The 26,463-nt window shown below is 40.4% G+C and overlaps 1 protein-coding gene and 1 pseudogene across 2 annotated transcripts; both read right to left on the reverse strand.

Annotated features, from left to right (window-relative positions):
• Positions 1–732: 732 nt before the first annotated feature.
• On the reverse strand, positions 733–8,965 carry LOC115194317 (uncharacterized). 2 transcript variants are annotated; one of them, XM_029753943.1, is made up of 5 exons: positions 8,903–8,965; positions 8,403–8,768; positions 7,876–8,226; positions 1,247–1,284; positions 733–1,149 (listed from the first exon to the last, which is right to left on the reverse strand). In XM_029753943.1, the coding sequence occupies exons 1-5, from the start codon at positions 8,943–8,945 to the stop codon at positions 1,024–1,026; spliced, it is 924 nt and encodes a 307-aa protein (XP_029609803.1). In that variant the 5' UTR covers positions 8,946–8,965; the 3' UTR covers positions 733–1,023. The 2 variants fall into 2 exon arrangements, with proteins under 2 accessions (XP_029609803.1, XP_029609802.1); XM_029753942.1 differs by lacking the exons at positions 733–1,149; positions 1,247–1,284 and adding an exon at positions 6,418–6,809.
• Positions 8,966–12,391: 3,426 nt separating this feature from the next.
• Positions 12,392–13,724, reverse strand: LOC115194323 (Ig kappa chain V region K29-213-like; annotated as a pseudogene).
• Between the last annotated feature and the right edge of the window lie 12,739 nt (positions 13,725–26,463).

Consider the following 26,463-nt stretch of genomic DNA (forward strand, 5'->3'; position numbering starts at 1 on the left):
GGCCTTCAATAATGGCAGAAGTTTCCATACGTTTTTGTAAAAATGGTCCCACCCATTACAAGTCAAAATGTGATTGGTTGATTCCACTGTCACTCCAAAAATCTACTCTAATATGGTTGAATGGCAGGTGCCTTCTATCAAGCTTCAGATGGCATTGCCAATGTTAAGCTATCTAGCAACATTTCTCCCCAGAGACAAACCAAGAGAAATCCTGATTATATATTTTTCTCCTCAGTTGTAAGGCAAAAGGTGGCTACTTTGAAGAATCTCAACTACAAAATATATTTTGTTTTGTTTAACACTTGTTTGGTTACTACATGATTCCATATGTGTTATTTCATAGTTTTGGATGTCTTCACTATTATTCTACAATGTTAGAAAATAGTAAAAACAGAGAAAAACACTTGAATGAGCAGGTGTGTCCAAACTTTTGACTGGTACTGTATATACAGTATATTATATCTATGAGGTAGCAGGTTTTGAAACATACCCTCCATGTCATTCACTTTTTTTCACAGAACGCATAGCCCATCGTTGATTATCCCTTACATATATATCTATGAGGTATGTAGAGTCAGAAACCTCTTGATGCTGGGTAAGTCTTCTTTTCTAATGGTGGGATGGGTTTCTGACTGATGGAGCCTGACACACAATAAGCTAAACAACTATTAATTTTAATCCTATTGTATCTGTGGTAACAGAGATGTACTTTAGAGAGGAAACAGAGATGTATGGAGAGAAAAAAATTATAGTTTATTATGTTAAATACACAATCATACAGCAAACAATGGATCCTCTATCAGAGAATTTCTATCAATTAAAAGCACAGTTAAAAGGTTTCAACATTTTAGGCATTACATGATCATCATATAAATCTAACATAAAGACTTAGCTAAAATTATAGTTTATTTTTTGCATTCTAAATTCCATACTAATTTCACTTACTAAAAGCAGTTTTATTAGGCTACTAATCATAAATGGTTCTACTTGGAGTCTTTGTGACAGTGGTGATACCTCTCACTCTTACTGAAGGTAACTGATCTCAGAGTACACGGCATCCTCACTGCTGGTCTTCTCTCTTGCTCTTCTGGGGTTCTTGTTGGGGTTTAAACTCACAGCAGCATAGTTCAACATGTCCCTCTCTTGGTGCTGTGTGAGAAGTGAAGTCATTAACAAGACATTATACCGGTTATATCCACTACATGAACCATTTTGATATGGCGTGAAATTATGTGCTAAAGTTTACCTGATTGACTAGTGGGGTTGGTGATCTATCAGTTGATGCTTCTGGTTAAAAACAGAAAGTACAAAATTAAATTAAGTACAGTACACAAGAAATCTTATTGAAACGGAACACGGTACACCTTCCTAATATTTAGTTGCACCCCCTTGTGTTGCACCAAACCGATGCGCCTGGCACCTACTACCATGCCCTGTTCAAAGGCATTTAAATATTTTGTATTGCACATTCACCCTCTGAATGGCACACATACTGTATACAATCCATGTCTAAATTGTCTAAAGACTTAAAAATCCTTATTTAACCTTTCTCCTCCCTTCATCTACACTGATTGAAGTGGATTTAACAGATGAGGGATCATAGCTATCGCATGGATTCACCTGGTCAGTCTATTCCATGGAAAGAGCAGGTGATTCTAATGTTTTGGACACTCAATGTATATTTTCCTTTCACATGAAGACATCTTCAAACATTACTGTGAAACATTACATAACAGTTAGACTGTTAGTAAGTATTTATATGCATTATATGCATGTTCTGTACCTTTAGGCCCTCTGGTCCTTTCCTTGCATATCCCCCATGTCAGTTGAAAGACGACAATCACAAAAACAATGTTTGATGCGAGTAGTGCAAGAACCGTAGGCGTCAGGGGAAAATCATACTCTGAAACCAAAAGGTTTTGATGATTTAAATGTTTTATTGGAGGAATATCAGGTAATAGTACATTTTCTCTTACCATGCAGGTTACAAATATGCCTCCTATTAAACTCTGGAATGGTAAATTGGTGAAATAAGTGAAAGAAAGTACAGAAGTTCATTATATACCGCAATATAAATGTATGAATTGTATCAATAAAGGTTGTGGCGGTTGAATCAGAATTAGTTGTGTAACATAGATAATTAAGATGTCTTATTTGCATAATATGCTTATGTGATTAACTTGTTATTAGAATGTATCCCTTTTGGACTCTGGTGTTGGCAGTTGCACTTCTTCCCTCAGCTGGGGCTCAGTCACTTGGGGCCCAGAGAGGGGAGAGGTCAGGTTTGTCTTTTACATGTCCCTGGTGCTATGCAGAATATCAGAAAGGGAAGAGGACAGGAGGGAACATTGTCTTCATATGTGAATGTGTCTTTACCTATTCTTAAACCATGTGAAGGGATGACGTGATTAATGGGGAACCAATTACTGGTTTCCACAATGTTTGTGTGCCAGTCACTCCCTCCTTTGGCCTTGGAGGATGTGTGTGCTAGTGTCTGGAGTTGACAATTGATTTATGCCATTGGTCGAGTTGGTGTTTTTGTGCTAGGAGTAACAGGAACGAGATAGGAACCTCGTCTTAGGGACCAAACTGAACGATAATTTATAGCGAATGCTATCTGGCTACGGGATACTCCTTTCTCATTTAAAAAGTCTCACCTTGTGACCCATTCTATGTATCTGTTGTTCGTCATGTAGGTTGAAAGGGGTGTATCTTGGCTATAAAAGACCTTGGTACTTTTGCCTTGCCACTCTCAGCGGATCATTAGAAATGGTGAATTGTTGACAAGTCATTGCTATTGCAAAGCTCTCATTATTAAAGATATAGTTTAAGTATAACTCTGACTTGTGTGATAAGTTTGTCTCTCCTCATTTGATAGTAAAGAAATGAACCACCACAAGGTGTACATCCTATAAGTAGAGAAATATAAAAGTGTGACTTACCCATTACTCTGAGAAGTGGAAGTATCATACATAGTGCCATGATCATCTTTGAAGTTGTCATCCTCTTTACTAACTGTGTCTTGAGTGGAAAAAGTCTACCATGTAGAAAACACTTCTACAATGGGATTATTGATGATTGGTCTGACTGGACACATGCGTAATTTTTGTAAATGCATTATTCAGCTCACCATGGTCTAACTGAAAATCACTCATATAATCAATGTTTAAAGTGGACCAATGCTTATTTTATAGAATATTTTGTGCAGGTTGGGTGAAGGACATTTTTTGTGTTTTCATGATGATTTCATTATTTATTTTTTTTACATTGTGTAGATTGCAAGTACTGTCTGGACAAAGATGTCCAATCATGAGGTTTCACTGGGGAAAGAAAAATATAAATGTCCATCCGTTAAATGGGTTTAAAGGAATACTGTTGTCTGGTAAGCATGCAGTACATTTTCAAGCATACATTACATATACAGTATGTACCTTTATATGCTCTTGGTATCAAGCTTAGTTGTGATAGTGTTGTGATAGAGTTGGCCCCACCCCATACAACAGTTACAGTTCTCCTGATGACCTATAGGAGGTCTGTTTGGTTTACAACAGGTCTTGATATGTAGCAGGGTGAACAGGGATGGAGCATCATGAGTGTATATGTGGGAATCACTGACAGGATGAAACAAGTCTATTTATATGTCAGTCTCATTAACTATCATTCACAGAATCATGCTCTTACGGAAGTGTAACATCTGACAGTTTAGTAGGGGTCAGGGGTCAGGGGTGTACCTGGGTTGGTAGGGCTCTAATCTGTAGCCTATTATACATTTATACAACTTATACTTTAAATCAACTATCGTAGTTCAAGAATGAACATGCTTTTTTGTCCAGGACTAGTCATAATCTGTGTCTGGGAAACTGGCCCATGTGATGAGATAGAGGCTATATAGCATGCAGTATGTCGGTGTACTGTGGTTCTAATTGTCATGGTCATGATCAGCAATGTAAACATGAGAGAAAACACACTAACACCACATAGACATCCTGCTGAAACTACATAGTGAGTGAAAGGCCAACCAGGCCTGTACAAAGCATAGAGACGGCCTTGTCTTGAGCTCACATTAGACCAAAGTGTTCAGGTACCTGTGAACAGCTCACTGAGTGCATGATGAGTGTGTGGGTTTAGCATGGTAACATTAGGTTGTCTCTGCAGAAACCCTCTGGACAAACATTCATACAGACATACTGTATGTACAATAGAGGTCGACCGATTATGATTTTTCAACGCCGATACCGATGCCGATTATTGGAGGGCCAAAAAATCCGCTGCCGATTAATCGTCCGATTTTTATTTTTATTTATTTGTAATAATGACAATTACAACAATACTGAATGAACACTTATTTTAACTTAATATAATACATCAATAAAATCAATTTAGCCTAAACTAAATCATGAAACATGTTCAATTTGGTTTAAATAATGCAAAAACAAAGTGTTGGAGAAGAAAGTAAAAGTGCATTATGTGCCATGTAAGAAAGCTAACGTTTAAGTTCCTTGCTCAGAACATGAGAACATATGAAAGCTGGTGGTTCCTTTTAACATGAGTCTTCAATATTCCCAGGTAAGAAGTTTTAGGTTGTAGTTATTATAGGAATTATAGGACTATTTCTCTCTATACGATTTGTATTTCATATACCTTTGACTATTGGATGTTCTTATAGGCCGTTTAGTATTGCCAGTGTAACAGTATAGCTTCTGTCCCTCTCATCGCTCCTACCTGGGCTCAAACCAGAAACACATCGACAACAGCCACCCTCGAAGCAGCGTTACCCATGTAGAGCAAGGGAAACAACTACTCCAAGTCTCAGAGCGAGTGACGCTATTAGCGCGCATCCGCTAACTAGCTAGCCATTTCACATCGGTTACACCAGCCTATTCTTGGGAGTAGACAGGCTTGAAGTCATAAACAGCGCAATGCATTGCGAAGAGCTGCTGGCAAAACGCAGTAAAGTGCTGTTTTGAATGAATGCTTACGAGCCTGCTGCTGCCTACCATCGCTCAGTCAGACTGCTCTATCAAATCATAGACTTAATTATAACATAATAACACATAGAAACACGAGCCTTAGGTCATTAATATGGTTGAATCTGGAAACTATCACGTTTATTCTTTCAGTGAAATACGGAACCGTTCCGTATTTTATCTAACGGGTGGCATCCATAAGTCTAAATGTTCCTGTTACATTGCACAACCTTCAATGTTATGTCATAATTACGTAAAATTCTGACAAATTAGTTCGCAATGAGCCAGGCGGCCCAAACTGTTGCATATACCCTGACTCTGCGTGCAATGAACGGAAGAGAAGTGACACAATTTCACCTGGTTAATATTGCCTGCTAACCTGGATTTCTTTTAGCTAAATATGCAGGTTTAAAAATATATACTTCTGTGTATTGATTTTAAGAAAGGCATTGATGTTTATGGTTAGGTACAAGTTGGAGCAACCTTTTTTGCGAATGCGCACCGCATCGATTATATGCAACGCAGGACAGGCTAGATAAACTAGTAATATCATCAACCATGTGTGATTATGATTAATTGTTTTTTATAAGATAAGTTTAATGCTAGCTAGCAACTTAACTCGGCTTCTTACTGCATTCGTGTAACAGGCAGGCTCCTCGTGGAGTGCAATGTAAAGCAGGTGGTTAGAGCGTTGGACTAGTTAAGCGTAAGGTTGCAAGATTGAATCCCCAAGCTGACAAGGTAAAAATCTGTCGTTCTGCCCCTGAACAAGGCAGTTAACCCACCGTTCCTAGGCCGTCATTGAAAATAAGTGTCACGAGCGGAATGAACCGTTTAAGGAGTGAGTCAAGCGCAGGAGACTGAGGTCCGTTGGAACAAACTTAATTTAATAATCTAATGGCAAGATCCATATATGGCTGAGAGCATAACAGTCAAAAATGACTTAAACGAAGCTCCGCTCAAAAGGCAGACGGGGCGCAGCCCGGCAACCCTAATGCCTATACAATAAAAGTAACACCACACGTAACAAAGAACAATCCCGCACGAATCCTAGCTAAACACAGACAGACTAAATACCCCCCCACTAATGACAAACACAAAACAGGTGCAATCACAAAACAGACATAACTAACAGACACTGAAACACAGATCGGTGGCAGCTAGTAGGCCGGCGACGACGACCGCCGAGCGCCGCTCGACCGAGGAGAGGCGCCACCTTCTGTGGATGTTGTGACAATAAGAATGTGTTCTTAACTGACTTTCCTAGTTAAAAAATATTATTATTCAAAAAAAAAATATAAATAAATAAATACAATCGGTGGCCAAAAATACCGATTACCGATTGTTATGAAAACATGAAATCGGCCCTAATTAATCGGCCATTCCGAATTATCGGTCGACCTCAAATGTACAGAACACAAGAGAAGGAAGAATTCTATTTTAGTCCGTATCAGTTGTTAAAATTGATATTTATTCATGCAAAAAGAAGGCATATTCTGTTCACATGGTTTTCAGGAGAGCAGTTCAATCAATTAACACATACAGCGTAAGCAAGAATGATGATGCTCAATTGAATTAGAAGTCACAGGCAAATATTTTTCAAATGCAATATGAGCAAAAAAGCAATCTCAATGAATTATAATTTGCAATGCATAGCAATGACACTATATCTCCAACTTTATTCCAAAACCCATCTCTAGACTATTGACACTGGCCTTAGCTTTATCTTTTATTTCCTGGTGATGTAGACAATGATTAAGATGATCAGACAGCAGAAGAGAATTCCAGTTCTTATGATGGAGAGAAGGACAAGGATTCTCATCTGTGGATCAACGCCACAATCTGAAATAATAAAATCGCTCTTTAAATGCCATAGACTTGTAATGAACACGATAGGAGAAAGAGAGCTGGTTTCAAGCGCAGAGCGCAGCAGGTGTTTATTGGAAGGGACCATAGGAGGAGGCAGGTAGCTGGGTCCAGGGGCAGGCAGGTCATACACGGTTGGTACAAAATGGCAACAGTACAGGCAGGGAATAGGCAAAAGGCGTCGTGAGTGAGGCAGGCAAAAACTATCATACACAGGACGAGAAAAACCAGCGCTTCGAAATAAGTGTTTCTCAAAACAAACAATACCTCACAGTGATGAGTTGCAAGGTACTGAACTAAATAGTGTGGGATGATGACATGCAGGTGTGTGAACAGGTGATTAGAATTCCGGTGATTGGGATCTGGAAAGTGAGCTGGAAAGTGGGCTGGGTTCCGGGATCTAAGTGTTTGGGAGTGTGAGTTGGTCACAGACGTTACAAGACTGACCAGGTGAAAGTTATGATCCTGTATTGATGTCATTTGTTAAATCCACTTCAATCAGTGTAGATGAAGGGGAGCAGACAGGTTAAAGAAGGATTCTTAAACCTTGAAACAATTGAGACATGGATTGTGTGATTCAGAGTGTGAATGGGCAAGACAAAATATTTAAGTGCCGAATGGGGTATGGTACTAGGTGCCAGGCACGCCGGTTTGTGTCAAGAACTGCAACGCTGCAGGGTTTTTCACGCTCAACAGTTTCCTGTGTGTATCAACAATGGTCCACCACCCAAAGGAAATCAAGCAAACTTGAGACAACTCTGGGAGGCATTGGAATCAAGATGGGCCAGCATCCCTGTGGAACGCATTCAACACCTTGTCCATGCACCGACTAATTGAGGCTGTTCTGAGGGCAAAAGGTGGAGGGGAGTGGGGGTGCAGTTAAATATCAACATTAGGAAGATATTCGAAATGTTTGGTATACTCAGTATATACTGTATCCCTCCACTATATTGCTACGGTCAGTAGTCGATACCACAAATCAATAATTAAACGTAATGTTTGTATTTTTAATAATAGCATATTATTAGGAAATGTAGTCTACCTTCAACATCCAGCTTGGTCCCGTTCCCAAACAGTATCTCCCCACATGATGCCACAGCACAGTAGTAAGTCCCAGCATCAGAGATTCTGAGGTTCCTCTTGGGGAGGTTGTAGACACAGCTCTGTGTAGGAGACCCAGCCTCAGGGCTCTTCTCACACTGATCACTCCTGTCTCCATGGGTGTAAATGATTCCTGGACGGGATTCTCCTGAGCCATGTCTGAACCAATAGACACTGTGTTCTCCTGCACATGTCTCAGTGTGTATTGTACAGTTCAGAGTCACAGAGTCTCCTGGCTGGACTGACTCAGACACAGGCTGCTGAAGTATAGTCATATTTCTGGATTCTGATCCTGACAAGAAGGCCAATAAACCAATTTTATCTCTCTAGAATATCCCTGTGGCAAGTGTTGTAACTCAACATTTATTCAATAAAGATCTCATCTGAGAATACCTCGTATTTACAGTGCATATCTGTAAATTCGGATTTACAAAACGTATATAATAATAATAATGACTTTCTCTTTACCTTTGATGATGAGAATGACTCCTTGTCCAAATTCCAAATTGTTTCCATAAGAACTTCCACAGTAGTATGTGCCTGAATCAGAGAGTTCCACGTCTGCGATCATTAGATTATTTTTCCCTTGGCCACCTTCCACTGAGAAGCGAGGGTTGTCCTTAAACTCCTGGTAAAATTGTGCATTATTGTCCAACTTATAGACGGTTGAGATGAGCTGAGGAATATTTTCAAAAGTTTGCTTGTACCAGGAGAACATTACTCCCACGTCGCCTTCGTTGAAGCAGACCAAAACCACTGCGTCTCCAACGTTGGCTGACATGAGACCAATCTTCTGACTGATGGATGAGGATTCAGTCCTAGCTACCCCATGAACTAGAGAACATGAAAATATATTAGCCGTTACATAACTCAAATACAACTTTGGATTCTCAAAGTGTCTGTAGAACAATAATGGGATATTTTGTGTCTCCAAATTAAGAAATGTAAGATGTATAAGATTGACTTACCCATCTCTACGAGAAGTGGAAATATCAGACACAGTGCCATCATCTTTAAAGTTGTCAGCTCTTCACAACTTGGGTCTTGAGTGGAAAGAGTCCACCCATGTAGACAACTCTTCAGCAATGGAGTTAAAGGTGATTGGTCGAACTGGGCCGCATAACTTTTGTTAACGCCTCATTCAGGCATGACTGTGGTCTTTACATGTATCTTTTACAGTTCAGTGTCCCAGAATTGTCCTAGATGTAAAATCTCATAGTTTAGATTTGTACAAATTGAGCACTAATTTTTGAAGCACGATTTCCCTCAATCTTTATCACTGCAGCTACTGTTGTCTAAGAGACTCAAATGTGTGACCTGTTTTGAACCTGCATGCCATGACACTGTCATCCACTAGTGCTTCTATCAGTTACTTCACCTCACTAAAGACATCTATGAAGAAAATATGACAAACACAGCTTATACAATACAGTAGTTATATTTTAGTGATCTCTCATTCAGGATTTACACTCAAATGAAAAGATAGATCGAATGCCCTCCTATGATATTGTTATTGAGTAGGTCCATGGTTCTCGTGGCCGAACATCACACCGATTGAGAATACTGTACTGATCTCTACGTCAAATGACCTAATACATAGCTCATTGTGTTTTTTCACACATTTCAGTTGACTTGGTATTGCTAAGCTGCCTCCTTAAAATAGGTGGTTTACTGTTGCTAAAATGGTCAGCTTGAAGAGTAAGTAGTATAGCCTACAGTATGAGAGAACTGGGAGTTCTGAGGCATCCGGCTGAAAACCACAGAAAGAGAAAAAGAGAGAGAGAGAGAGAGAGAGAGAGAGAGAGCGAGAGGGAGAGTAAAGAGCAGAGAAAGAGCGAGATAAGGATATTGCGTGCAATAGGCCAGCAGGCCCTAACAAAGCGTAGATAGAGCCTTATCTTGTGTTCATCACAGACCACAAAGTACCTGGAAATAAGTTGCTGTGTGTGTGATGGGGTGTTAGTGGCATGAGAACAGAAAACACTTTTCCACACTACAACTTCAAGAGGGCCCAAATAAATACATAACAATTTCTTTGTCTTGATTATTGTTGAACACTTTATTAATCTTATCACAAGCAAGTCAATGTCAAATGGCAGAGAAGCAATGCATTTAATTATTAGTAGCTACAGTTACAATAACAAAGCTAATACAGTTATTGAATAGCTCATTAATTTTAATGGACATCTGTTTTATTGTTCTGCTGTCTGATCCCAGAGTACACCTTCTCTTCCATGTTGCTTCTCTGTCTTCTAGACATCTTTTCCTTGTTACTCAGATTCAGAGCTACCAGTGGAGGCTTCTCAGAGGAGGAAGGGGAGGACCATCCTCCTCAGTAAATTTCATGAATATAAAAATGTTAAATCATTTAAAAAGTTGTACTTTTTTGATACAACTATACTAAATATAATCATGTCACCAAATAATTGATTACAACATACTATTTTGCAATGAAGGTCTACCGTAGCCTCAACAGCACTCTGTAGGGTAGCAACATGGTGTAGTCGCAGGACAGCTAGCTTCCGTCCTCCTCTGCGTACATTGACTTCAATTCAAAACCTTGGAGACTCATGGTTCTCACCCTCTTCCATAGACTTAAACAGTAATTATGACAACTTCCATCGGACGTCCTCCAACCTATCAGAGCTCTTGCAGCATAAACTGACATGTTGTCCACCCAATGAAAGGATCAGAGATTGGTTCTGGTACTGAAAGCGTAAGCTACAGCTAGCTAGCACTGCATTGCATAAAATGTGATGAATAGTTGACTCAAAGAGAGAGAAATACAATAGTTTAACAGTTTTGAACAAATACATTTCTTGCAAAATGAGGAGAAGCAAGAGAGATGGAAAAAGATTTTGTCCTTTTTTTTCACTTTCACTTACTTATCTAGCAAATACAACTAGCTAGTTTAGCCCACCTAAACACCTTGCTTAAACAGAGGGATGCTATGTTAGCTAGCTGGCTATGACTATCCAACACAACACTGGAACTCTTCCAAGTCAAGGTAAGCTTTTGGTTTTCCCAATTCATTGCCACCGGGGCCCGCCAGTGTAAGTGCTAAACTGCTAACTGACTGCACACTGTAATGTTACTGCATGATTGTAGCAGGTTTACTAACACTTTAGTTCTATTAGCTATGTTGACTATGATGTTACTTTAGCTAATATTCTGAAAACGATGCAGGCTGTGTGTGGCGGATATGATATGGTTTGGCTTGGAAAGGTTTTTTCACCTGGTCACATACCGATGATATGTTGTGTATTGAAGTCCACAAGCAAAGGGATGAAGTGAGAGGATGGGGAGATCATAGAGGCAAGAAGGAATACAACGTGGCTGTTATGAAAGTGAACTGTGTTTACGAGTGATCAGGGGTGTATTCACTACATTCTGTTGAATAACATTTCTCAAACGGAAGCGAACGGATCAAAATTGTGTTAAACATACGTGCATTTGTCCAATAGAAACTCTTGTTTGCAACTGTTGTGCTAATGATTACACTATATATCAGCTGATGCAGGTAATATGTGTGGTAGGAGGAATGAATGTGCCAATGTGTGTCACTGTCTGTCACCTCAAATGTTTCTCTCAACCCGTGTGCACCTACGTTGTAAACTTTACATCATAGCCTTGTGTAGCAACCTCGTTTTTTTACCTTTATTTAACTAGGCAAGTCAGTTAAGAACAAATTCTTATTTACAATGATAGTCTACCCAGCCAAACCCTCCCCTGACACGGACCACTGTGTGCCGCCCTATGAGACTCCCGATCGTGATAAAGCCCGGGACCAAACCAGGGTCTGTAGTGAAGCCTCTAGCACTGTGATGCAGTGTCTTAGACCACTGCGCCACTCAGGAGGCAGCTAAAGGGAAAATTCAAGTAACATGTAGTTGCATTAGCATATTGTTTTTACATTGAACTGGGTGAATGGAATATGAAATCGTCCTCCCTCATCTTAAATGGCACCGACCGAAACTGGGAGCTACGTAATAGAGATTGTCTGCATCTTGGGCATGTGAAGAACACTTATAAAATGGAGAAAATTGCTATACTGTATGTTAATTTTTGTAACTATTTTCACTTGTTTTTTTTATGGTAATACAACATCAGGAATTCTGCTTACCCCTGCAATTGAAGAAGATTCTCCTGGACATTTTGTCTGAGAGACAGGTCCTGAAAAGAAAGACAGAAAATATAAAGATACAACTCCTTCCACTACAGATACATCTGGTGATATCAAAGAAAAACAACTTCTATGAAGGACTTTAGCTGCTACATAAATCATTAATTCATTTGGATATCTCTTACCTCTACACTGCAGACACTTTCTCTGGTTCATCTTGTACATGATGCAACCAAGGAGAGTGATCAGGACAAACGAGAGACCCAATGTTGCGCTCCGTCAATACAACAAGAGAAGAGGGTGTGCTCCATTCTCTGTGAAAATGATTGTACGTTTTCTTATATGATCCAAATAACAACAACTGTATACAGTTTTACACAGTAGATTATACAATAGATCTAAATAAAAATAAAGATATTTCACCTACCCTTGATGTCAAGCTTGGTCCCCTTTCCAAACAGTATCTCCCCACATGAGGCCACCGCACAGTAGTAAGTCTCAGCATCAGAGAGGCTGAGGTTCCTCTTGGGGAGGTTGTCGATAAATCTTTTTGTAGGAGACCCAGTCTCAGGGCTCTTCTCACACTGATCACTTTGGTCTACATGGGTGTAAATGATTCCTGGATGGGATTCTCCATGTCTGAACCAATAGATACTGTGTTCTCCTGCACAGGTCTCAGTGTGTATTGTACAGTTCAGAGTCACAGAGTCTCCTGGCTGGACTGACTCAGAAACAGATTGCTGGAGCAAAGTCATGTTTTTGGACCCTGAAACTGACAGAAATGTAAATTATCCCACAGATTTTCTAGAATATTATGGTTGCAAGTGTTCTAACAGATGAATTGCTAAATTAAAACCAGTTTTGATGAAGATAATCTCATATTTACACCGTATATCTCTAAATTCAGATTTAACTTTCTAATTTTTCTTATTTTATTTGCTTCATTTTCATGGTATCCAATTAGTAGTTACAGTCTTGTCTCATCGCTGCAACTCCCAATCAGACTCGAAATAGGCAAAGGTCGAGAGCCATGCATCCTCCAAAAACACAACCCAACCAAGCCGCACCACTTCTCAACACAATTCCCACTTAACCCGGAATCCAGCTGCACCAATGTGTCGGAGGAAACACTGTACACCTGGCGACCGTGTCAGCATGCACTGCGCCCAGCCCACCACAGTAGTCGCTAGTGTGCGATGGGACAAGGACATCCCTGCCGGACAAACACTCCACTAACCCGGACAACGCTGCGCCACTTGTGTGCTGCCCCATGGGTCTCCCGATCGTGGCCGGCTGCGACGGAGCTTGGACTCAAACCCAGAATTTCTAGTGGCACAGCTAGCACTGCGATGTAGTGCCTTAGACCCCCATGCCACTTGGGAGAACGATGATTTACCTTTTTCTTTACCTTTCACTATGTGAATGGCTCCTTTTCCAAACTTCATGTTATTGCTATTAGAGCTCCCACAGTGGTATGTGCCTGAATCTGACAGCTGCATGTCTGAGATCCTTAGGTCATTATTTCATTGGCCATTTTCCACTGAGAAGCGAGGGTTATCCTGAAACTCACTGTAGAATGTTGCGTTCCTTTCAAACGTTTTGACAGTTGAGACGAGCTGAAGTTTATCTACCAAGGTTTTCATGTACCAAGAGAACAATACGGCCATGTCGCTGGGCTCCCGAGTGGCGCAGCGGTCTAAGGCACTGCATCTCAGTACTAGAGGGGTCACTACAGACACCCTTGTTCGAATCCAGGCTGTATCACAAGTAGCTGGGATTGGAAGTCCTAAAGGGCAGCAGACAATTGGCCCAGTCTAGGCCGTCATCGTAAATAAGAACTTGTTCTTTACTGACATGCCTAAAAAAGGTTACATTTTATGAAAGCAGTGCAAAATCACTTTGTCTCTGACATTGGCTGACACGATACCACTCTTTCAACGTACGGATAAAGACTCAGTTCCAGCTTGCACATCAAATCAAATCAGATTTTATTGGTCACATACACATGGTTAGCAGATGTTATTGCGAGTGTAACAAAATTCTTATGCTTCTAGATCCGACAATGCAGCAGTATCTAACAGGTAATATCTAACAATTCCACCTCAAAACCTAATATCTAACATATTCCACAACAAAACCTAATACACACAATCTAGTAAAGGAATGGGATGAGAATATATACAGTTGAAGTCTGAAGTTTACAACCACCTTAGCCAAATACATTTAACCCCTGTGCGGCCTCGGACATCCAGCGAAAAATCCTATCGCCATTAGCATAACAAAATGTAATAAAAAAAAAAATCATTTTTTTTTTCAAATTATATCGTTTTATAGATACACCTCTCCTGAATCGAACCACGTTGTCCGATTTCAAAAAGGCTTTACAGGAAAAGCAAAACATTAGATTATGTTAGAGGAGTACATTGTAAAAGTAGCCACATAGCCATTTTCCGACCAAACACATGCATCACAAATAACCAAAAAACAGCTAAATGCAGTACTAACCTTTTACAAACTTCATCAGATGACACACCTAGGACATCATGTTACACAATGCATGCATTCTTTTGTTCGATAAAGTTCATATTTATTTATAAAAACAGCATTTTACATCGGCACGTAACGTTGACTAACTATTTTCCCTCAAATGCATCCCGGGAAACAGTGCTACAATTTACTCAATTACTATTCGAAAACATTTTTAAAATGTAATATTGTCATTCTAAGATTTATAGATGAATATCTCTTGAAAGCACCTGTAATACCAGATTTAAAAATAACTTTACTGGGTAATCACACTTTGCGATAAAAGGGGATGCGATACTCAGAAAATTACCTAGTAAATACAGCTCTGCGCCATCTTGGAACAATCGCATATCACATCTAATCTTGTATACTATTGTCAATAATCCCTTACCTTTGGTTGTCTTCATCAGAAAGCACTTCCAGGAATCCCAGGTCCACAACAACTGTATTTTCGTTTGAAAAAGTCCATCCTTTATGTTCCATTAGCTTGTTGTTGTTAGCGCATCTGAAGGCTAAACCTAATGCTCAATCGGGCGCGGGACAGCAATTTCGAAAAAAAACATTTTTCCCCCATTTAGGTTTGTTTAAACATGTCAAACGTTGTATAATATAAATCTTCAGGGCCTGTTTCAACAAGAGAGCCAATAAGATTCGAGGGGGACGATTGTATTGTGTTTCAAAACGTTTCGAAAGGAGGGGGTAGACATAATGGTGATGGCCCTCCTCCTGTGACCAATTTCAACAGCGTGTCATTCTGTCAGTTTCCACAGAAGAAGGCTCAAACCACTTTGTAAAGACTGGGGACATCTAGTGGTGTGATTAATAGGCAACGTGATGAAGTTGAGTCCGCAATTCAGAATTCCACTTCCTGTTTTGATCTGTCTCGGGGTTTTGACTGCCATATGAGTTCTGTTATACTCACAGACACCATTGAAACAGTTTTAGAAACTTTAGGGTGTTTTCTATCCACACGTATTAATTATATGCATATCCTAGCTTCTGAGTTTGAGTAGTAGGCCGTTTAAAATGGACACGAATTTTTTTCAAAATGCGCTGTGGCGCCCCCTATCCTAGGGGAACTCCAAGAGGTTAAACTCAGTTTTTCACAATGCCTGACATTTAATCCTAGTAAAAAGTCCCTGTCTTAGGTCAGTTAGGATCACCACTTTAATTTTAAGAATGTGAAATGTCAGAATAATTTTACATTTTAGTCATATAGCAGACGCTCTTATCCAGAGTGACTTACATTTCAATTAATTTCATACATTTTTTTTTCTGTACTGGCTCCACGTGGGAATCGAACCCACAACCCTGGCATTAGAAACACCATTGCAAACACCATGCTCTACCAACTGAACCACAGGGAGGCCATAGTAGAGTAAATGATTTGTTTCAGCTTTTATTTCTTTCATCACATTCCCAGTGGGTCAGAAGTTTACATACACAATCCGTATTTGGTAGCATTGCCTTTAAATTGTTTAACCTCTCTTGGGGAGGTGGGTAGCGATAGCGTCCCACCCACGGTTCACACTATTCAACAGCCAGTGAAAAATCAGAGCGCCAAATTCAAAACCACAAAATGTCATAATTCAAAGTTCTCAAACATACGACTATTTTACACCATTTTAAAGATGCACGTCTCCTTAATGTAACCACATTGTCTGATTTCAAAAAGGCTTTATGGCGAAAGCATAAAGTTAGATTATGTTAGGACAGTTCCAACACAAGAAAAACCACACAGCCATTTTCCTAGCAAGGACAGGCGTCACAAAAGCCAGAAAACCAGCTAAAATTATGCACTAACCTTTGACTATCTTCATCAGATGACACTCCTAGGACATCATGTAACACAATACATGCATTTTTTGTTTGATGAAGTTCATATTTATATCCAAAAACAGCATTTTACATTGCCGTGTGATGTTCAGAAAATATTTTGCCTCCAATACTGCCGGTGAATCAGCACAACAATTTACAAAAATACTCATCAGAAACGTTGATAAAATATTAAACTGTTATTCAAAGAACTATAGATGAACATCTTTATGCAACCGCTGTGACAGATTTCAAAAAAGCTTCACGGGGAAAGCACACTTTGCAATAATCTGAGTACTGCGCTCAGAAAAAGACATCAAGCAATACAGATACCCGCCATTTTGGAGTCATCTAAAATCATAAATAGCATTAGAAATATTCACTTACCTTTGATGATCTTCATCAGAAGGCACTTCCAGAAATCCCAGGTCCACAATAATGTTGTTTTGTTCGATAAAGTCCATAATTTATGTCCAAATATCTCCTTGTTGTTTGCGCGTTCAGTAACTACTCCAAATGTAGGAAGCGCGGCCAAAATGTCAGAACGAAAAGTAAAAGAAAAAGTTAGATTTACGTTTGTTGAAACATGTCAAACGTTGTATAGCATCAATCTTTAGGGCCTTTTTAACATAACACTTCAATAATATTCCAACCGAACGATTCCAATGTCTTGAAAACGTTTTGGAACACAGCTACCTCCTCATGTGAATGCGCGCCACAAAACTCATGTCCTTCCCTGAGTCACTAACTCCCCGGCCTTCTTGTTCGCTCTCTGTTCACTGCAAAGCCTGAAACAAGGTTCTAAAGACTGTTGACATCTAGTGGAAGCCTTAGGAAGTGCAAAATGAACCCTAAGTCACTGTGTGTTAGATTGGCAAAGACTTGAATAGACTACCAGCATCAGATTTCCCACTTCCTGGTAGGATTTTTCTCTGGTTTTTGCCTGCCATATGAGTTCTGTTATACTCACAGACATCATTCAAACAGTTTTAGAAACATTAGAGTGTCTTCTATCCAATCTACTAATAATATGCATATTATTTTTCCTGGGCCCGAGTAGTAGGCTGTTTAATTTGGGTACGTTTTTCATCCGGCCGTGAAAATACTGCCCCCTACCCAAGAGAGGTTAACTTGGGTCAAACTCTTCAGGTAGCCTTCCACAAGCTTCCCACAATAAGTTGGGTGAATTTTGGCCCATTCCTCCTGACAGAGCTGGTGTAACTGAGTCAGGTTTGTAGGCCTCCTTGCTCGAACAAGATTTTTCAGTTCTGCCCATGTCACGTCCTGACCATAGAAAGCTCTTATTTTCTATGATAGAGTAGGTCAGGGCATGACTGGGTTTTTTTCTAGTTATTATTTTCTATGTGGGGTTCTAGTTCAGTTTTTCTATGTTTGGGTATTTGTATGATTCCCAATTAGAGGCAACTGGTTATCGTTGTCTCTAATTGGGGATCATACTTAAGTATCATTTTTTCCACCTGTGGGTTATGGGATATTGTTTGTATATTTTGAGTTAGTGCACGTAGCATTCTCTGTAGTCACGGTTCGTTCTTAGTTTATTGTTTATTTGTTTTTGTCGTTGCTTAATTTCACTTTCTAATAAAACATGTGGAACATTACTCACGCTGCGCCTTGGTCTGACCATCATTATTTCAACGAACGTGACAGCCCACACATTTTCTATTGGATTGAGGTCAGGGCTTTGTGATGGCCACTCCAATACCTTGACTTTGTTGTCCTTAAGCCATGTTGCCACAACTTTGGAAGTATGCTTGGGGTCATTGTGCGTTTGGAAGACCCATTTGCGACCAAGCTTTAACTTCTTGACTGATGTCTTGAGATGTTGCTTCAATATATCCACATAAATTTTCTACCTCATGATGCTATCTATTTTGTGAATTGTACCAGTCCCTCCTGCAGCAAAGCACCCCCACAACATGATGCTGCCACCCCCGTGCTTCACGGTTGGGATGGTGTTCTTCGGCTTGCAAGCGTCCCACTTTTTCCTCCAAACATAACAATGTTCATTATGGCCAAACAGTTCTATTTTTGTGTCATCAGACCAGAGGACATTTCTCCAAAAAGTATGATCTTTGTCCCCATGTGCAGTTGCAAAGCGTAGTCTGATCTTTTATGCCGGTTTTGGAGCAGTGGCTTCTTCCTTGCTGAGGGACTTTCTGGTTATGTTGATATAGGACTCGTTTAACTGTGGATATACAATACTTTTGTACCTGTTTCCTCCAGCATCTTCACAAGGTCCTTTGCTGTTGTTCTGGGATTGATTTGCACTATTTGCACCAAAGTACGTTCAGTTCTAGGAGACAGAACGTGTCTCCTTCCTGAGCGGTATGATGGCTGCGTGGTCCCATGTGGTTTATACTTGCGTACTATTGTTTGTACAGATGAACGTGGTATCTTCAGGTGTTTGGAAATTGCTCCCAAGGATGAACCAGACCATATTTATTTTCTGAGGTCTTGGCTGATATCTTTTGATTTTCCCATGATGTCAAGCATAGAGACACTGAGTTTGAAGGTAGGCCTTGAAATACAGTGCCTTGCGAAAGTATTCGGCCCCCTTGAACTTTTCGACCTTTTGCCACATTTCAGGCTTCAAACATAAAGATATAAAACTGTAATTTTTTTGTGAAGAATCAACAACAAGTGGGACACAATTATGAAGTGGAACGAAATTTATTGGATATTTCAAACTTTTTTAACAAATAATAAACTGAAAAATTGGCCGTGCAAAATTATTCAGCCCCTTTACTTTCAGTGCAGCAAACTCTCTCCAGAAGTTCAGTGAGGATCTCTGAATGATCCAATGTTGACCTAAATGACTAATGATGATAAATAAAATCCACCTGTGTGTAATCAAGTCTCCGTATAAATGCACCTGCTCTGTGATAGTCTCAGAGGTCCGTTTAAAGCGCAGAGAGCATCATGAAGAACAAGGAACACACCAGGCAGGTCCGAGATACTGTTGTGGAGAAGTTTGAAGCTGGATTTGGATACAAAACGATTTCCCAAGCTTTAAACATCCCAAGGAGCACTGTGCAAGCGATAATATTGAAATGGAAGGAGTATCAGACTACTGCAAATCTACGAAGACCCGGCCGTCCCTCTAAACTTTCAGCTCATACAAGGAGAAGACTGATCAGAGATGCAGCCAAGAGGCCCATCATCACTCTGGATGAACTGCAGAGATCTACAGCTGAGGTGGGAGACTGTCCATAGGACAACAATCAGTCGTATACTGCACAAATCTGGCCTTTATGGAAGAGTGGCAAGAAGAAAGCCATTTCTTAAAGATTTCCATAAAAAGTGTCGTTTAAAGTTTGCCACTAGCCACCTGGGAGACACACCAAACATGTGGAAGAAGGTGCTCTGGTCAGATGAAACCAAAATCGAACTTTTTGGCAACAATGCAAAACGTTATGTTTGGCGTAAAAGCAACACAGCTCATCACCCTGAACACACCATCCCCACTGTCAAACATGGTGGTGGCAGCATCATGGTTTGGGCCTGCTTTTCTTCAGCAGGGGCAGGGAAGATGGTTAAAATTGATGGGAAGATGGATGGAGCCAAATACAGGACCATTCTGGAAGAAAACCTGATGGAGTCTGCAAAAGACCTGAGACTGGGACGGAGATTTGTCTTCCAACAAGACAATGATCCAAAACATAAAGCAAAATCTACAATGGAATGGTTCACAAATAAACATATCCAGGTGTTAGAATGGCCAAGTCAAAGTCCAGACCTGAATCCAATCGAGAATCTGTGGAAAGAACTGAAAACTGCTGTTCACAAACGCTCTCCATCCAACCTCACTGAGCTCGAGCTGTTTTGCAAGGAGAAATGGGCAAAAATTTCAGTCCCTCGATGTGTAAAACTGATAGAGACATACCCCAAGCGACTTACAGCTGTAATCGCAGCAAAAGGTGGCGCTACAAAGTATTAACTTAAGGGGGCTGAATAATTTTGCACGCCCAATTTTTTAGTTTTTTATTTGTTAAAAAAGTTTTAAATATCCAATAAATTTCGTTCCACTTCACGATTGTGTCCCACTTGTTGTTGATTCTTCACAAAAAATTACAGTTTTATATCTTTATGTTTGAAGCCTGAAATGTGGCAAAAGGTCGAAAAGTTCAAGGGGGCCGAATACTTTCGCAAGGCACTGTACATGCACAGGTACACCTCCAATTGACTCAAATGCTGTCAATTAGCCTATCAGAATCTTCTAAAGCCATGACATCATTTCTGGAATTTTCCAAACTGTTTAAAGGCACAGTCAACTTAGTGTATGTAAACTTCTTCTGACCCACTGGAATTGTGATACAGGTAATTGTAAGTGAAATAATCTGTATGTAAACAATTGTTGGTAAAATTACTTGTGTCATGCACAAAGTAGATGGCCTAACTGACTTGCCAAAACTATAGTTTAACAAGAAATTTGTGGAGTGGTTGAAAAATGAGTTTTAATGACGTATCACTTACCTTTAATGTCCAGCTTGGTCCCGTTTCTAACCTGACAAGAAAGTCTACTTGTCAGTTTCCTATACGGTGATATCTGATTATGTGCATAGTTACCTCTTGTTCAAGACATAGTATCATAGTAACATTTTTCATACACCATGTTCAATTATCTATAAGTGACTTTGCTGAGCTTCACAATCAATTTTAGGTATTTTCAAATGATTTGGACATGATGCGAAAAATGCTAATATCGGTCCCATAACTTGAATGCCACAAATGCTAAAATATTAGCATTTGGAAACAGTTCCAGGGAAACTAAACCAAAGCATGGATTGCTGTCATACCTTGTCAATAGACTGCTTATAGGGAAAGGAAACCAAAATGTGATTTTGTAATTTGGGTGAACTATTCCTTTAAAGTGGACCAATGCTTACTATATACTATATGTTGTGCAGGGTGTGTGAAGCGTAGAGACTTTTTGGTGTCTAGATGATCAATTCATTTTGTAGAACCATTGGGTAATTTTCTATCACCGGTTAGATAAAGAACGTACAATACTGAGGTTGCAGTGTCAAAACAGATGCATTTTCTTCAGTAAACAACATGTGAAATAAATAAAAAGTTATCTGTCAAGCATACAATGCATTTTCAAACAATGTACAAACAGTAAAGAGCTACAGGTATAGTACATGGACCTATTTTGGCCCAACCCCATGTTACAGTTACAGTACTCCTGATGACCTATAGGAGGTCTGTTTGGTTTACAACAGGTCTTGATTTGTACCAGGGGAAACAGTGGTGGAGTATCATGAGTGTATATAGGGGACTAACATACACTACAGAATGAAACAAGTCTATTTTATGTCAGTCTCATTAACTATCATTCACAGAATCATGCTCTATCTGAAGTATAACACCTGTTAGCTTAATATGGGTGTAACAGTTAACTGGGAAGACCTTCTGGCTGCAGCCTGGGAGAAATAGATACATCCTATTTAGACAATATAAGCTAATGATTGTAGTCTAATAATGAATTAAACCTGGCCTTCTGTTCAGTTTTGGTGATAATATACTGTGTGGGTCTTACATGTCAGTGGACTGTGTTGCTAATTGTCATTGTCGTGAACAACAATGAGAGAAAACAGTGACACCACACAGACATCCTGCTGAAAACCACATAGAGAGAGGATGTGTAGAAGGCTTTCACGCCTATCCAAAGCATAGTAGTGGCCTCATTTTGTGCTTACATGAGACCAATGGGTTCAGGTACCTGTGAACAGCTAACTGTGTGCATGCATGGGTGGTTGTGATTAGCATGGTAACACCCACGTTTTGTGTCAGTTTAAATCTTCCCTTTGCAAGCTCTCTCAACACACATTCATTCATACGCACATACAGTATGTATACAAGAGAAGGAAAATGTATATTTTAGTCAGTATCAGCTAAAATAAGTCACAGCCATTCATTTAAAAAATACAATATGAAACAACTCAGCAATCTCAATAAATTATCATTTGCAATACACAGTGATGATATATCCAACAGTTACTGCAAAACCCATCTGCACTCTACAGACATTGGCCTTAGCTTGATCTATTTCCTGATGAGGTAGATGATGATGAAGATGGTCAGACAGCAGAGGAGAACTCCAGATCTTATGATGGAGAGAAGGACCAGGATCTTCATCTGTGGATCAGAGTGACCACACTGAACATCCAGCTTGGTCCCGTTCCCAAAACATCTTCCCACATGAGGCCACAGCACAGCAGTAAGTCCCAGCTTCAGAGAGGCTCAGCTTCCTCTTGGAGATGTTGTAGACACAGCTTTGTGTAGGAGACCCAGCCTCAGGACTTTTCTCACACTGATCACTTCGGTCTCCATGGGTGTTAATCTGGATGGAATTCTCCTGAGCCATGTCACAACGAATAGACACTGTGTTCTCCTGAACAGGTCTTAGTGTGTATTGTACAGTTCAGAGTCACAGAGTCTGCTGGCTGGACTGATTCAGACACAGACTACTGAGTAAACTGCTGGTTTCTGGAATCTGTGCCTTTTACACAATAAACCAAAGGTCTAATAAGTGTTTGTTATATTACAATATAACCACTTGGAGAGCCTGATAGTTAAATGTGTGTATATATATATATATATTACCCTCTGTGGAAAGGGTTCTACCTGGAACCAAACATTGTTCTTAAAAGGGTTATAATATGGGGACAGCTGTAGAACCCTTTAAGGTTCTAGACAGCATCTTTTTTTCTAAGAGTGTACAGTGCACTACTTTATACCAGGGCCCATCGGGCTCTGTTCAACAATGGGTCCTGGTCAAATGTAGAGCTCAATATTTGGAAGCACACTTTTCATTTGGTTGATGTTGTAGGTAGATAACGGTTTTAGAAAAAGTTAACTAAGCCATGATAAGTGCATGGCCTTAATGCACCCTCCTGTCCTCCTAAACAATAAGGACATGAAAACTGTGTGCTATAAGTGTAAGCGGTCAAATTACAGCTGTGGCATTTGGTTATCAACTTCTGAATCCCTCTGTTCAGAACAAATACAGAAATTGAAAAAGTGCATGATGACCAAAGATATCACAACACATATCACAGGCCTTAGAAACGCAATGGGACAAATAATTTGCATTGGTATCAAACCATAACAAACCGCTAATGACACACTAATAGATGAGGGGTGAACTCAAAAGTACCTAAGAAAGAAAAGGTTATACCAAATATGTATGTTTGTTTAGTTGTTGAGTGGAAACTTCTGAACACAGAGATCTTTGTATGAGGTGTTGTTTTCCATCCCTGTTCACACCAGCGAGGTGACACTGACCACAGGCCGAGTACGTAGCGTCTGCAGCGAATGCATCAGATGAGAGTCTGCAGAGAGGATTGACACCTGCCTCTGTACACTCAACATTAGAGCAGTAGGTCTATTGTTTATGGATGAATTCACTCTGCATTCAAATACATCATGGATGCACTATGACTGAAGTACGCCTACAAGAGCTCCAAAGTGTTGAAGATGTTGCATACAACACATTTATGGTCTTTTTGAACATAGCCAACTAAAGTATGGTTATGGTACCAAAAAGCAGATGGCGGTGTGCAGGTGTCCCAAACCCCAGGTATCCAAAATACAGTATCATTGTACATCATGCATTCAATTAAATTCAACTGTATTATGGTTTAGATGCGACAGAGAGAGCGAGAGACAGAGAGAAAGAAAGAGGTGTGACGAGAACAGAGAGAGAGAGAGATACAACCTATATACACTGCTCAAAAAAATAAAGGGAACACTTAAACAACACAATGTAACTCCAAGTCAATCACACTTCTGTGAAATCAAACTGTCCACTTAGGAAGCAACACTGTTGACAATACATTTCACATGCTGTTGTGCAAATGGAATAGACAACAGGTGGAAATTATAGGCAATTAGCAAGACACCCCCAATAAAGGAGTGGTTCTGCAGGTGGTGACCACAGACCACTTCTCAGTTCCTATGCTTCCTGGCTGATGTTTTGGTCACTTTTGAATGCTGGCGGTGCTTTCACTCTAGTGGTAGCATGAGACGGAGTCTACAACCCACACAAGTGGCTCAGGTAGTGCAGCTCATCCAGGATGGCACATCAATGCGAGCTGTGGCAAGAAGGTTTGCTGTGTCTGTCAGCGTAGTGTCCAGAGCATGGAGGCGCTACCAGGAGACAGGCCAGTACATCAGGAGACGTGGAGGAGGCCGTAGGAGGGCAACAACCCAGCAGCAGGACCGCTACCTCCGCCTTTGTGCAAGGAGGAGCAGGAGAAGCACTGCCAGAGCCCTGCAAAATGACCTCCAGCAGGCCACAAATGTGCATGTGTCTGCTAAAACGGTCAGAAACAGACTCCATGAGGGTGGTATGAGGGCCCGACGTCCACAGGTGGGGGTTGTGCTTACAGCCCAACATCATGCAGGACGTTTGGCATTTGCCAGAGAACACCAAGATTGGCAAATTCACCACTGGCGCCCTGTGCTCTTCACAGATGAAAGCAGGTTCACACTGAGCACATGTGACAGACGTGACAGAGTCTGGAGATGTCGTGGAGAACGTTCTGCTGCCTGCAACATCCTCCAGCATGACCGGTTTGGCGGTGGGTCAGTCATGGTGTGGGGTGGCATTTCTTTGGGGGGCCGCACAGCCCTCCATGTGCTCGCCAGAGGTAGCCTGACTGCCATTAGGTACCGAGATGAGATCCTCAGACCCCTTGTGAGACCATATGCTGGTGCGGTTGGCCCTGGGTTCCTCCTAATGCAAGACAATGCTAGACCTCATGTGGCTGGAGTGTGTCAGCAGTTCCTGCAAGAGGAAGGCATTGATGCTATGGACCGCCCGTTCCCCAGACCTGAATCCAATTGAGCACATCTGGGACATCATGTCTCGCTCCATCCACCAACGCCACGTTGCACCACAGACTGTCCAGGAGTTGGCGGATGCTTTAGTCCAGGTCTGGGAGGAGATCCCTCAGGAGACCATCCGCCACCTCATCAGGAGCATGCCCAGGCATTGTAGGGAGGTCATACAGGCACGTGGAGGCCACACACACTACTGAGCCTCATTTTGACTTGTTTTAAGGACATTACATCAAAGTTGGATCAGCCTGCAGTGTGGTTTTCCACTTTCATTTTGAGTGTGACTCCAAATCCAGACCTCCATGGGTTGATAAATTGGATTTCCATTGATTATTTTTGTGTGATTTTGTTGTCAGCACATTCAACTATGTAAAGATAAAAGTATTTAATAAGATTATTTCATTCATTCATGTTATTTTACTGTTCCCTTTATTTTTTTGAGCAGTGTATATTTTTTTTAAATGTCCCTTTTGTACTTTAACTATTTGCACATCATTACAACACTGTATATAGACATAATATGACATTTGAAATGTATTTTCTTTTGGAAGTCTTTTAAGTGTATTGTTTACTGTAAATTTATATTGATTATTTCACTTTTGTTTGTTATATATTTCACTTGCTTTGGCAATGTAAACATGTGTTTCCCATACCTATAAAGCCCCTTAAATTGAAATGGAGAGAGAGAGAGAGAGAGAGAGAGAGAGAGAGAGAGAGAGAGAGAGAGAGAGAGAGAGAGAGAGAGAGAGAGAGAGAGAGAGAGAGAGAGAGAGAGAGAGAGAGAGAGAGAGAGAGAGAGAGAGAGAGAGAGAGAGGTGTGAAGTGAACACACAGAGAGAGAGAGGTGAAGAGAACAGGGGGGGTTGAACAGAACAACAGATCAGTGTGGTGAGAGCTGAGAGCTCCAGGTCAGTCTTCCTGTGGTTCAGGTTGCTTGTCTTCAGCAGAGAGAGAATGTGATGAGTTTACCACAGCGGAATATAACAAGGCATATCAGTGACACTTATACACACAAACTACCCAAAAATTATTTTGCAGTAAATGTATTTATGTATTGGTTATTTCCCCTTAAATATACAGTATACCACCACAAGTATTATGAGTTTGGTTAAAAGTTCCCCAGTTTTTGGCAGTTCTGTTTCAGTTTGTGTCCTAAATCTAATTGAATTACATTTTATTTACACAGAATTAGATATATTA

This window comes from Salmo trutta, chromosome 5 (genome assembly GCF_901001165.1).
Source record: "Salmo trutta chromosome 5, fSalTru1.1, whole genome shotgun sequence".
Taxonomy (NCBI): domain Eukaryota; kingdom Metazoa; phylum Chordata; class Actinopteri; order Salmoniformes; family Salmonidae; genus Salmo; species Salmo trutta.